The sequence below is a fragment of the Mirounga angustirostris genome, unplaced genomic scaffold (assembly GCF_029215605.1).
Source record: "Mirounga angustirostris isolate CCGP_5_RB_7025 unplaced genomic scaffold, mMirAng1.0.hap1 SCAF_10, whole genome shotgun sequence".
NCBI lineage: Eukaryota > Metazoa > Chordata > Mammalia > Carnivora > Phocidae > Mirounga > Mirounga angustirostris.
Genome location: NW_026991718.1, coordinates 11626190 through 11639812, shown reverse-complemented (window position 1 = coordinate 11639812; position 13623 = coordinate 11626190). Strand labels below are relative to the sequence as shown.

General features: G+C 43.6%; 1 protein-coding gene across 1 annotated transcript in view; it reads right to left on the bottom strand.

Moving 5' to 3' along the window:
- Positions 1-13429, bottom strand: part of SH3YL1 (SH3 and SYLF domain containing 1) — a 37191-nt gene extending 23762 nt beyond the window's left edge. Inside the window, exon 1 of the mRNA XM_045883992.3 lies at positions 12876-13429. Coding sequence (XP_045739948.1) covers position 12876 — 1 coding nt within the window. The 5' untranslated portion in view covers positions 12877-13429. The remainder of the gene's footprint in view (positions 1-12875) is intronic.
- Positions 13430-13623: the final 194 nt, after the last annotated feature.

The following is a 13623-nucleotide window of genomic DNA, read 5'->3' as shown; positions in this document are numbered from 1 at the left end:
GTCTCTTTCATGCAGTGAGAGCAGGAGCTGGGGTTGACTTCCTGGCCCTGAGGCCCCTGGACGGGCCTTCAGGCAGGAAAATGGGCAGTCTTGGGGTTCAGCTCACTTCTCCCTCTTCCCTGGGGTCCTAGACACACTTACCTGGCATCCAACATGTGAAAGCAGATACTCGCTATATTTTGCCCAGTTTCTAGGGGTTTACGGTAAGTGGCAGTAAGTTTCTTTGTCATGAACCTCTCATTGTGCTTTTATTTGTTGAGTAATGTTAAATATCTTTCCATTCCTGTCAAATCTCTCATATTGTTCTACAAGGGGGGTATTTCTCTGTTTCTTATTCATTTATAAAGTAAGGAAATTAGCCTTTTTCTAAGTCACAAATATTGATTCGCCATTTGTCATTTGCCTTTAGAATTTTCTTATGATGGTTTTTCTTTTTTTTTTTTTTTTAAGATTTCATCCATTTATTTGACAGAGAGAGAACACAAGTAGGGGGAGCAGCAGAGGGAGAGAGAGAAGCAGACTCCTCTCTGAGCAGGAAGCCTGATGCAGGGACTTGATCCCAGGACCCCCAGATCATGACCTGAGCCGAAGGCAGACACTTAATGTACTGAGCCACCCAGGCGCCCCTTATGATGGTTTTTCTACTTTTGTCTTAATGAAATCAAGTTCATCTTCTCTTTTAAGTTTTACAAGTATCTCTAATTAAACAAAATGATTCACAAGTTCATATAGAAAAATAAACAAGCAAGAAAATATAGGGAAAACGTAGGAAAAAGAAGAATGAGGGGGACAAGCTCTTCCAGAAGCCACAACATACTATAAAGCCTCCAGACTTGATAGTAGATGTGACTGTAGGTAGAAAATCCAATTTACAAAATAGAAAATTCAGAAATTGACTCAAATACATAAAATAATTTAGTATATAATAAAGATAGCACCTTAAGTCATTGTAGAAAAGCTGTATTACACAATAAATAGTGATCTTTGAGGGAAAAAATTCATCCACCGCTTCATGTTACATAGGGATGAACTCCAAATTCATCAACAATTTGAAATGCCAAAAATCAAACCATAAAAGAACCAGAAATTATGTGAGAACTGCTTTTCAAATTCATAGTGCAAAAGGCCCAAATATGACAAAAAAAGTCTATATTTTTAAATGATCAGAAATCATGGCATAAGCATACTGTAAACAAAGAGGTAAAAGTATACATATGTAAATACTGAGGAAAAAAGCCACCCCTACTATTAATATCCCCCAATACTACTGTCTGCATTTTAGTGTATGCTTCGATTGATCCCTATTGCTAAATATGTAGATTGTTTCCATTTTCAGCTTTTATAGATACCACTGTTGGCTGGCAATCATCTCTGGACAGAGTCTTAAGAGTTGGAATTGATAAATCAAAAAAACCCAAAATTTGTTTATTATATTACCAAATTGTCTCCTAAAAATACTACCCAAGTTTAACTGACTGAACCACCCAGGCACCCCAAAATACCACCCACGTTTAGAACCACTGGGTATTACCATAAAAAATTCCACTGTTACGGGTGACATTGGGAAAAGCGAAGTCCGTACATCAGAAAAACAGGATGACAAATTTTATTTGAATTTATTTGAATACTAGTGAATTTTTCTTTTGTTTGATTACATTTCCTGTTTTGCATATTTTCTGTTCACATTCTTTGACTGTTTTTCTGGTGCCATACTCCTTTTGTCTATAATTTTAATCATGTTGCAAGTCTATGTCTCTGCTTGCTTTTTAAAAAAATTATTTATAATTTTTCAGCATTTGTTTTTATTTATATGGCAACACTTCTCTGGGCTTTCTACTGTTTTCATCTTTCTATTACTGTGACTAAAGGCCTTGATTAAAAAAAATAATAATAACTAAATGAAAACAGCCACTATTCTATATTCTCTTCCAGAGTTTATATTTTACGTTAACTATTTGGCCCATCTCAAACTTATATTGGTATAGGATATGAAGAACCTAGTATTTTTTACATACACAACATGATTTATTGAATAATCCACAGCACTTAATTAAAAATGTCACCTTCATGACAAAAGCAAGAAAAATACATTCATATATGCATTCACATATTTAAAAATATATGACAGAGATGACATGGTAGTTTAATAAATTATTCTGGGACAACTGGTCATTCAAATAAAAACAAAATAAAATTAGATTATAATACCACATCATATACAAAAAATTTCAATAATTGATTGCCTTAATACTAAAAGCAAAATTTAGTACTTTTAGAATAAAAGTAATAGAAAATATCTTTATTATCTGGGCAATGAAGGAATACCCTAAACAATGCACAATAACAGGAAACTATAATATATTCATCTACATTCAAGTCAAGAAAAAGTTGTGTCAACATACGTTTGAAAATAAGAATATAAGTGACAGCCTGGAAGATATCTGTCATATGCATAAATGGCAGAGATCTAGGGTTCAAAATACAGAGATTTTTTTTTTTAAGATTTTATTTATTTATTTGAGAGAGAGAATGAGATAGAGAGAGCATGAGAGTGGGGAGGGTCAGAGGGAGAAGCAGACTCCCCGCTGAGCAGGGAGCCCGATGTGGGACTCGATCCCAGGACTCCAGGATCATGACCTGAGCCGAAGGCAGTCGCTCAACCAACTGAGCCACCCAGGCGCCCCAAAATACAGAGATCTTTAAAATCAATAAAAATACAAGAGGCACAACAGAAAACCGGGCAAAGTGTTCAATTAGTTAATTCACAGAAGAGGAAAACTCTCTGGCTGGTAACCACCTGAAAAGTTGGACGTGCAAAGTAAGGCCATAGAGTCCCCATTTCTCATCCCTTGGGTTGACGGGCGTGTGAAGGCCTGCCAGTGCATGTGCGGGTTGTGGTAGAAAGGGGAGTCTCCTGTCTGTTGGAGGGGCAGAAGTCAGTGGAGGGCCCTCGTGAGGACAGGCAGACACGAGCAGTTCCTACAACCCACCTATTTTACTCCTAGGTGAAATCGCAGGTAAAGGTCCACAGGTGTGCTCACTGAGGCCTTGGTGAATTGAGTGCTGGCTCCCAAATTCTCATCCACCTGGCCCCTGAGAATGGGACCTTATCTGGAAAAAGGGTCCTTGCAGATGTAATTAAGGATTACAAGGTGAGCTCATCCTTGGCTACCTGGGTGGGTGGACCCCAAATCCGATGATGAATTTCCTTCATTTAGGATTCAATAAAGAGACACAGAGGAGGGAAGACAATGTGGCCACAAGCCAAGGAGCACCTACCACCCCCGGAAGCTCAGAGAGTCCAGGAGAAGGATCCCCCACAAGCTTGGGAGGGAGCGTGGCCCTGCTGACACCTTGAATACATTTCTGTTCTAGGGGCCGGCCACTTTGCGGCAATGTGTTGACCTCGCCGGAAACCAACACAATGTGCATAGAACGGTCACGGAGGCAGTGTTCCCAACAGCAAACCAGTAAGAACACATAAAAATAAACACATTCAAAGAAGGAAACAAATTTTCCTCAAGAAGAGGATGAACAAATATGGTTTGTTGTAGCATTAAAACTGTATTCTCTAACTTCAAACAAACTAGATAGACACACACCAACGTGGAAAAATGGGAATAACATAGAAAGGAAAAACAAGTTGCATAATGATATATGGAATATCCTACATTCACGTCAATGTTTTAAGGCATGAACAAAAGCAGGTATATTTTATATAAAACTTATATATAAAATATAAAATTTATCTATAACAAAATACATATAATATTTATGTGTAAAATTTATATATAAAATATAAATCTATATAATCAAAGTGTAATGATATTTGATTTGGGGGTGGGGTGGTCCTGGGGAAGGCTTCTACAGGGGGCCTACTTGAGGTTTGTACTTTTCTTAGAATAGGTAGTGGGCTGTGCATGTAAATTATGTTATCCTCAATAGTCCCTTGTGTGTCTGAAATATTATATAACAAAGATTGTTCAGCATAAGCTGAATATTATGTAATTAAATATTTAATACATTAGTGGCACCTTATGACCCCTGCTGTAAAAATTTATATTATGGATAATGACTCCGTAAATTGTTTATCATTTCAAATCTGACCTCTCAGGGCCAGCAACATTCGTTGCAAGAAGAAGCGTGGAAAAGTAAAAACTGTGTGCTTACCTTTTACACATTCCTGTGCACACACACAGCCTCACCCTGTCCCGCACATATACACGCAAATAGGCACAAACAAAATTCAAAGGACAGGGATTTGGTGAGAGGCTGCACACTAAATACTTAATTGTTATGGGATGCATTTGGATAACATAGATACTTCTGGAATTTGAATTTTTAGGAGCTAATATAAGTTACTCCTCATCTTTTCAGTCATGTACTTATTTAAAAATGAAACTATCCCATCTTGATGATGGTACTGAGATACTGAAAGCCTGATACTCTCTTCATATTGCTGTTTTTACTGGTAATGGTTTCTTTTAAGCACAGAGATGAACCAGAAAAATTTTCAGAAGCATGTAATTTTTATATAGGGAAGGAATCCTAAGACAGCCATTCAAAATTATGTCGATTTACTAGTAACCTTTAAATTTGTCCTATTATTAACGCTTTGATTATACAGTTTGGATTTAGAAGGTCTCAGAAAAAATACAAACCAGAAAAATTCCAATTTCCATAGTCATAAAGACATTTGGGCTTTTAAAGTACATTTTATGGAGGAAGTTTTTAGCCACGACTCTAGGGGACACACTAATGACATACGATTGTTTTTTGGTATTCCTCGTGACCTAGAAAATACATATATGGTAAGGGGCATTTCCAATTTTCCGAATTTCCAGTACAGTATTGGTACAACTGATAGATTTTATTTTATTTTATTTATTTTATTATTTTTTAAAGATTTTATTTATTTTTCAACAGAGAGAGAGAGACAGCGAGAGAGGGAACACAAGCAGGGGGAGTAGCAGAGGGAGAAGCAGGCTTCCCCGCTGAGCAGGGAGCCTGATGTGGGACTTGATCCCAGGACTCTGGGATCATGACCTGAGCTGAAGGCAGACGCTTAATGACTGAGCCACCCAAGCGCCCCCAACTGATAGATTTTAAAAGCCATGATCAGTGAGCATATGCTGAGATAGGAGTGATTTCGTTTCCATTTTGGCTGCTAACGAGAAGAGGAGGTGTGAGTCAGCAAATGGGAGCATAACTGGGAAACTGACTAACACAAATCTGTCTGCTCATAAGGTACATGCATTGATTGTAATTTGCATTATAACTAGATGAGGCATTTGAGTTCTTAATTTCTGTTGCTACCTAAGATGAGGCACCGTGCCTTACCCTTCATAGGATGAATGAATTGCACACAGAGGGTTTACTTTATAGGTTGTGCGGCTGGGACAGCTAGTTGCCCACCCATATGTGTGCTTCCGTGTTACCATGTGAAACCGTCCCCGGGGGCAGCTGCCCAGAGAAGCTGACAGGACAATTGAGAAGGACATTTTCTCCACCTGTCGCCGTCACAGCCCCAGGAGGGATGGAGAGAATATCCCTGGATCACCACCTGCGGAAAGCCGCCCACTACCCAACACCTACACTGGACTATAGTATATGAAGGAGAAGTAATTCTTATTGTGTTAAGTGATTGAGATTTTGAGGCTTTTTACTGCAGCTAATATTACCCTAATTATTACATTTTATTTATTTTTTTTAAAGATTTTATTTATTTATTTGACAGAGAGAGAGAGCACAAGCCAGGGGAGCAGCAGAGGGAGAGGGAGAAGCAGGCCCCCTGCCGAGCAGGGAGCCCGTTGCAGGACTCGATCACAGGACCCTGGGATCATGACCTGTGCTGAAGGCAGATGCTTCACTGACTGAGCCACCCAGGCGCCCCCTAATTATTACATTTTGAAAATTATTTCTGATCTCTGAAGAAGAAAGATGGTGGAGAAGTATTTGTAATTTTCATTTTCTGACTTAAAGACTAGATTTGACTTGTTTTATATATATTCTAATCACTTAATTAGTTTGGAGAGGTGGAAACATGGGTAAAAACACTTACAAATATGATCATATATATGTTAACATTCTTATCTCTTTGATTACATAGTATTCATAATACACTACTTACAAGTCCTTAAAAAAGCAAAGCAGTGGTTTTGCCTTTATATTACATGGTAAAACATTTAAGATGTTCCTTCTCTGACCAACGGCTCCTATTAGTGTACACCTTAAAACATTCAGTGTTCTGGGGTCCTTCCTGTGCTCTCCTCTGGGTGCCCCCGCTATGCTAACCTAGAGCAGGTGCACAGCCTGGGTCCACACAGAGGTAGAATGGGAATAGCAGGTTGAGGGGGTAGTCTGCTGTGAAAATTATTTGTTCTGGACGGCACCCAAGGCTGAGCGAGCCCTCAGCAAGGGCGGTTTGGAGGAGGTGCAGGGTCCTTGGAGAGGGTGGTGGAGGGCCATGTTCCCCCAGGCTGGACCTGCTCAGGGGCTGGTGGGCCACGCTCTGGGGTGTAGGCAGTCAGCAGCTTGTGGCATGGGCCTGTAGTTGGAGTCTGGGTGCTGGCAGGAGCTGTGGAGCTCTGGTTTCTGAGTAGAGGGGACTCTCCTAGGCCTGAGGCTGGGTGGGCTCCACCCGTGTCCATGTGGCGAGACCACATGGCTGACCCCTGCCTGTCCCTCTTGCAATGTTCCTCCCACACCCACTACTGTGGAAGCTCATCACTGTGCCCGCTTGATAGGAGTAACACTTTAAGAAACGCTGTTGCTGATCTCAGAGCCCACACTGAAGGGCACCCTGGGAAGTGAGGGGCAGTAAATTGATAAGGGACACCCCCCGCCCCCAGGGGTTGGCCGACTGTGGCCCTGGGCCAAGTCCAGCCACCGCCTATTCACCTATGGCCTGGGAGGTAAGAGCAGTTTTTACATTTTTAATGGCTAAACAAATTAAATCAAAAGAATGATAATATTTTGTGTGAAAACACATTTTCAAAGATGTAACCAGTAAGATCACATCATAGACCACCATTAATAGCTGAACATTTGTGATTTATTTTTATGATAAGAAACACTAACTTTGAACCTCAAGTAGCAAAATGTTCTCCCATATAATCACATTTGTCTCATCACAAGACTTGTATTACAAAAAAAAAGTTCTCAATTATTATGATGTTTAAGTTTTATCAACTAAAAAAACTGTGGTTGTTGTTTTCTGTCTTGTCTACACATATCCTCAAATTTTGTTTCTTGGCCTGCAAAGCCTAATATATGTACTATCCGGCCCTTTAAGGAAAAACACTGCCAACCTCTGACCTCTTGAAATACAACTCATTCTTCAAGACCAATTTAAAATGCTGCTTCTAAGTGAAACCATTCTGCATCCCCCTTCGAATCACGGGCATGCGATTGAGCGGGATTACAGCGGTGGGTTTACAAGGTAGCCTCCTGTCTCTGCTGCCTCAGGCACTGTCCCTTCCTCACATGGGCTCGCACAGGCCAGCCAGCACCCCGGGTTTCAGTGTTCTCACAAGGACCCACTGCCTTGATCCACCTGCAGGAAAGAGTGAAGAGTGGAGGCCAGTCCTCCTTCTATGCTCCCTGCCAGGGTCCTCTTGTCCCCCAGACCCCACTCTTTCCTTCCTCCCCACCACCAGCCTGGCCCAAAGATGACCAGTTCTTGTGGTGTCTATTCAAAGCCTCCTGACTGGTTTCTCTGTTCCTACTCTTGAACCCCTATGGTCATTTCTCCATAGAAATGCTCCATTTAAATAATAGCTAAGATAACAGTACCCCATTGCTTACATCCCTCAAAGTTTTTCCATCATATTTAGTTTGCACCATAGCCGATATCCTTACTCTGTCAACCATATATACCTGTCTGCATCTATATCGTTTGTATCTATCTGCCAATCAATTATATCTGTCTGTATCTACCATGTCTGTCTGTCTGCCTATCATCATCTATATCTATCTATCCCTATCTATCTATCTATCTATCTATCTATCTATCTATCTATCTATCATCTATCTATCTTAGTCTTTCCTGTACATTTCCTTCACAACAAGGTAAGCACCATGGGCAAATACATCGACTATTTTATTTTATTAACTGTAATATCTCCAGCACATGCCATAACGACATATAGGTAAGTGCCCAATATACATGTGTTAAATGAATAAAGTATTTGTGTGGCTTTTGGGAATTAGAGGTCAAATCCCTGTGAGGACTAGACAGAGTTCATTTAGAAGGAAATGTGCTGAGTAATAGAAAATTTCTCTGCCTCTTAGACGTTATAATATTTCCCAGACCTTGCGAGAGAGAAGGACCAGAGGGAAGCAAGGGACAAGTTGATGGTGCAGCATCCTAAAGTAGTCCTTTCCAGGTCCTCTAAAGAAAGGGAGGATGAAAACAGAGAAGGAAACCCAAGGAGGTCTGATTGCCATGAGACCAGCACTACAGCCCTGTGCATGCCCAGGGCCAATACGATTCACCCCACAAAGTTCCTGTCAGCCCAGGAGGCACAGGAGGGCCAGCAGTTCTGCCCGCAGGAGGAAACTGCACTGTCCTTTTATCAGCCTGGACTGTTAGAGCCTTGTGAATGCAGCAAGGGGCAGCTTAGCAGCATCTCCAGGATTAGTGGTATCTGAAGACCGAAAGCAAATCTGAGTGGGCAGTGCTAGCCCAGACCTGGCATCACCCTGAAACATGACTGCCTCCAGGGAGAATGAAGAGAGACAAATTTGATAGAAAACGAGGGCTCATGATACATGTTCACGTTTTTGGCACTCGAGTTTGTGATTTGAGGCTCACATCCACCCAACTGTCTCTTCTTCCTACTTCCTTTGTGTTCTCAACTTTTTCTTTTCGCACCACTAAACTACAACACTTACAGGCCAGAAGCAGCACGTTTTCCTGATCTCTGTGCCCTGCAGTGCCTTGTGCATATGTCTAGGCGCTCAATTCAACTTCCTGAATTGGATTAGCACACTGTGGCAGAGATGTGCTCCTGCTCCTCCTGAATATCTCTGTCTTGTTTCAGAACCAGCACAGTTTGCCTCTTTCATTGATGCTGCCCCTGGAATGGGGCAGGTGACCCAACTGTGCAAATCAGAACAAATCTTGTACCACAGCCGAGCTTCAAACCAAAGCTGACCCGTCAGCATCTCACCAAGTGCTGGTGTGGAGCTGCCAGAACTCCTCTCTCCCAGGCACTTCCGTTTGGACTTGCTACAAGATTCTGTCACCACAAGGGGAGAGCCTGAGAGCACACCACACAGAAGGGCATTGGACAAGAGCTGCGGAGAGAATCCACCGGAGCCCAGGACTAGGCAACAGCTGAAGCCACAGCAGCTCGGGACTGTCCGGTGACTTGGACCAGCAGGCTTTCCCTTTCTGCTAAAGCCAGTTTGGATCAGAGTTCCTGACACATGCAACTAAAACTTAGTAAATAGTACATAAATCTTGCCCCCAGAAGACTTTCTGCTGTGAACCCTATCAAGCAAGCAGAACTGAGTCAGTCAAATAAGCAAATTCCACAGTTGAGAGCTGATACTGCAAACATCCTGCTGTGGGGAAAGGTCGCAGCCTTTTTTGTAAACACGGGAAGGGGGCTATTGGACTTGGGAATTCAGATACGGCCTACGGTGCCTACGCGCCACAGAGTGCGGTCGCTAAGCCCTGTGCACTGGCGGGCCACAAGCCTGGTCACCGTCAGCATGCCTTCGTGTTCAGCTGAACTATACAAGACTCCAGATAATTGGTTTTAATAGCGCAGATTTTTAAAATTTCTGATAAAATCCCATTGCTTGGTCATAGTTATGTATAGCGAATTTCTCTGTTAGAGCCAACAAATAATAACAATTTAGACATAAGCCTCAGTTCCTGTCCTCAGCATCAAATCCCGGCTCTTTTCCTCGGCTGTGCCATCAGGGATATAGAGAGCATGGTCTGGTCAGAATGTTGGCATCATTATATCACTGAAGTTATGAAGATACAGGTCATTACTAAAGAGGCCTTTTAAATTTTAAATCATGGTTGGCATCTGAACATTCATAAAAGTCTTGAGTCTCTTGAATCCCAAGGCAAAGCAAATTCTCTAAAGATCTTTGAGTTTCCTCCTGAGAGTGAATGGCTGCCAAACCTCAAGCTAAGAAACTTAGCTTAAATTTTTCTTTAAAAAGTAATTAAAGCATTTGAAAATGTCCATACTAAGACAATTTTATTGAAATTAAGAGTTTCAAAAATACTGGGAAGAAAATTTTTACTTTGGAAACCTCAAAAGCTTGAAAGGAGCTTAAGCTGTGGAAATAATTTACATATTGATCATGGGCAATAAACTAGGGGCTGGGTCGCTGGGGCAAACTTGCCACCTGGGGAGAGAAACTGACCATGGATTAAGCACCCTGCACCCCATTACTCAAGGCCAGGGCTTCCCAAACTTTCCTTCATATCAACAAGCATCCACAATAATATTTTCCTCAGTGGACGCTCAGCTATGAGAGAGGTACCTACAGGAAAAGTTTAGAAGTTTAGAAACGGTTTTCCAAATGTCCATTAACTAGATATTAACCAAATTATTAAGCCTTATAACTTACATGAAATAAAGGTTAATTCACTGAATTGATAAAACCCTAACCAAAATCAAAGGAGCTAGAATGCTGCTAAGGAAATATATAGAATAGATAGATTAAATCTTAGTCAAAGTAGAAGAAACTTCATACATCTATGTAATTTTTTAGAAGGCTTTGACATATTGCCCTTAGCTCAGAAGCTTTATTAGAACATTACTGTCTTGAACACCACTGCCCGACAACTACAGACATCGTTTCTTTTTTTTTTTTTTTTTAATAGTTTCTTAAGTGGATTCTTATCTTTCTGTGGCCTTGGTTTAACTACTTCCTTTGACTCAAGGGGACAGAACTTATCAGTTCAAGAAATCAAAACTGGTCTCTCTGGTCACATCAGCAGCCTTCATAGTCCAAACTTTAAACCAAATTGGCTGAACCCCAAACATTAGTGGCCCTACCGGAGCCCAGGACTAGGCAACAGCTGAAGCCACAGCAGCTCGGGACTGTCCAGTGACTTGGACCAGCAGACTTTCCCTTTCTGCTAAAGCCAATTTGGATCAGAGTTTCTGACACATGCAACTAAAACTTAGTAAACAGTACATAACATTAGTATATCCTGTGCTTCTTTTCTCCTCCCCCTGACCCCAGGCTGCAGATGTGGGGCAGAGAGTAGGGAGTGGTGAGAACTTAGCTTTCAGCATAAGGAGACCCTTGACTTAGACTCACTTTATCTTTTCTCAAACTAAGGAGAGATCCTGGCTCACAGCAGACTACACTTGCCACTCTAGTCTGATCATTTGGTGTAAAAAATGGACTCTTCCAAAGAAAACAGAAAATTCAGTGTGCTTAGGTTCTAAATTGCATAGGATTATGTCTTATCACGACACACTTGCAAACAAGGCAACAGGTAGAAGGACTTGTGACAGGCAGTCAGTCCAGCAACACAGCCAGCCAGATTTCCCTCTGACCCATGAGGCACCACATCCTACTTTTTAGGTGGAATAAAAGCCTCAAATCACTCTTGATGAGCAAAGACTTGTTACTATTATTTTTTAATCTTACAAAAGATGAAGGTTAGTATTTTCTCATTTTACAGAAACTTTGTTTAAATAGAACATTAGCAAACCAAACAGCCAATTTTCCTTAATTTAAACAAGATGAACAGGATGGAAGTTATAATTTATTTTGATTATTCTAACCTCCAACATAGTAATTTGCAAACACCTGAGCAGTCAGGCCTGCACAGGTAATGCAAGAGCAGGCCCACACAAGGAAGTAAAGGGCTCCTGGGAGACCTGTCATTTCTCTGGAGGGCATCTTCTAACTTATTATTAATTAGGCATCTCCCACATCTCAATAAAAACATTCCTGAGAACAAGAATGCAGGAGAGGCATATTCTGTAAGCAGAAGAAAACCTGAAAATCTTCTCTCCTACGGGTAGAACTTTCTGGACCCATCAGATTCTGACTCCCTGTGGGGCAGAGGGCCCTGTCTGTGTCGTTCTTTCCAACTCAGCCCTGGCAGAGTTGGAAACATTTGTTGAAATCAAGTGAAAAGGCTACGTTTCTGGCCAGCAGGTACATCCCATTTCTTTGTGGTCACTCACCAGTTCATAGCACTTTCCTAACTTGTTTCAATGTGAAAGATCCACTGCAGCAAGGAGATCCACAGACGCCCTGTGCTCCCAGGGCCAGAGTGGCCACCTCACCCACCTCTTCTGCTCTCAGAGACCCCTCTACTCCAAGCGGCTCCCCAAACAGCCTGGCTGGTCACAGGGAGGGCCAGGTGAGTGTGTGGAGGGCCTGGCACACTTCGGGGCAAGCGCCCCGCGCGCATCTTCCCGGCCTCCTGCCCCCCCTACTGACCGACCCCTAGGCCTCTCCCTCCTGGGGTCCAGGTGCTCGTGCCCACCACGTGCTCCCCCCGAGTCAAGCGCACAGCACACCCACACCACCCTGACAGAGCTCAGAGTGTCACTTATTGGAACAAATTGGAACGGAAAAGGCAGTAACTAGCAAGTGGCTTTTCCAACATGACATAATCCCAAATAACATAAAATGAATTACAGTAGTTAAAAGTAAGCGTTAGAGCTTTTCTGTGAACGGAAACGACCGTGGTCGCGTCCAGAGAGCTGGTTAATCTTTGACAGTTCGCGGGATGACGACAGCAAATCCCAAGACACGCTCGTTTCTCGCCCTTTCGCCACCCATTTACCCTCTCCAGCAGTTTCTTAAGGGGGAAGGGGTGGAGGTGACCCCGATTCTGGGTGAGGCTCAGGGGCGGCACCGACACCCGTACTCACTTGTGACCCCGGAGCTGGTCCTCTCCGGCGCCCCTCGAGCCGCGGACACCTACCCAGGAACAGGAAGGGCGCCCTCCGCTCGGCCCCGCCTCCCAGGGCAGGGACGGGCCCCGGCGAGGCGCACACCTGAGACAGGTAAGGGAGCAGGTGAACACCCGCTTTTGTCCAGTACAAAGCACCTACTTCACGTATTCTCTGGGCAAAAACAACACAGCACTCGGGGGGCAACCAGGGAGGGTCTGCTCTGGACCTTGTCAGTCCCATGGCGGCTTCGAAAGCATCTCATCTTAGAATTGGGACAACCTAGGCCGACGGCCCCTGTCCCAGAACGGACGGTTGTGGGCGGCAGGGCGACGCAAGGGTCTCGGGTCCGGGGAGGTCCTCCTTGGCCCTGTGCGGGCTCCGCTCACCCCCGATCGCGGGCCTCGCGTTTGAGCCGCGCGGCCCAGGTCTGGGGGGACGTTCACCTGAACCCCAGGAGGGAGAGGCCTAGCCCGCGGTCCAGGACCGGCCCCTCAGGTGTCGGTCAGGAGTCCCACGCACCCCCACCACGTGCTCCGGGAGCCCTCCCCCGCCCTCAGGTGACCTGAGTCCAGCCCCCCACCGGACCCTCCCCTTTCCAGGTGACTCACGGCCCCGCCCCACTCCGCCCCTCTCCTCGAAGCTCCTCCCCCTCCCGAGGCCCCTCCTCCGCCTCCTGACCTTTTGCCCCGCCCCCACGCCGCCCCCTCCCCCGTGGCGCCCCTTC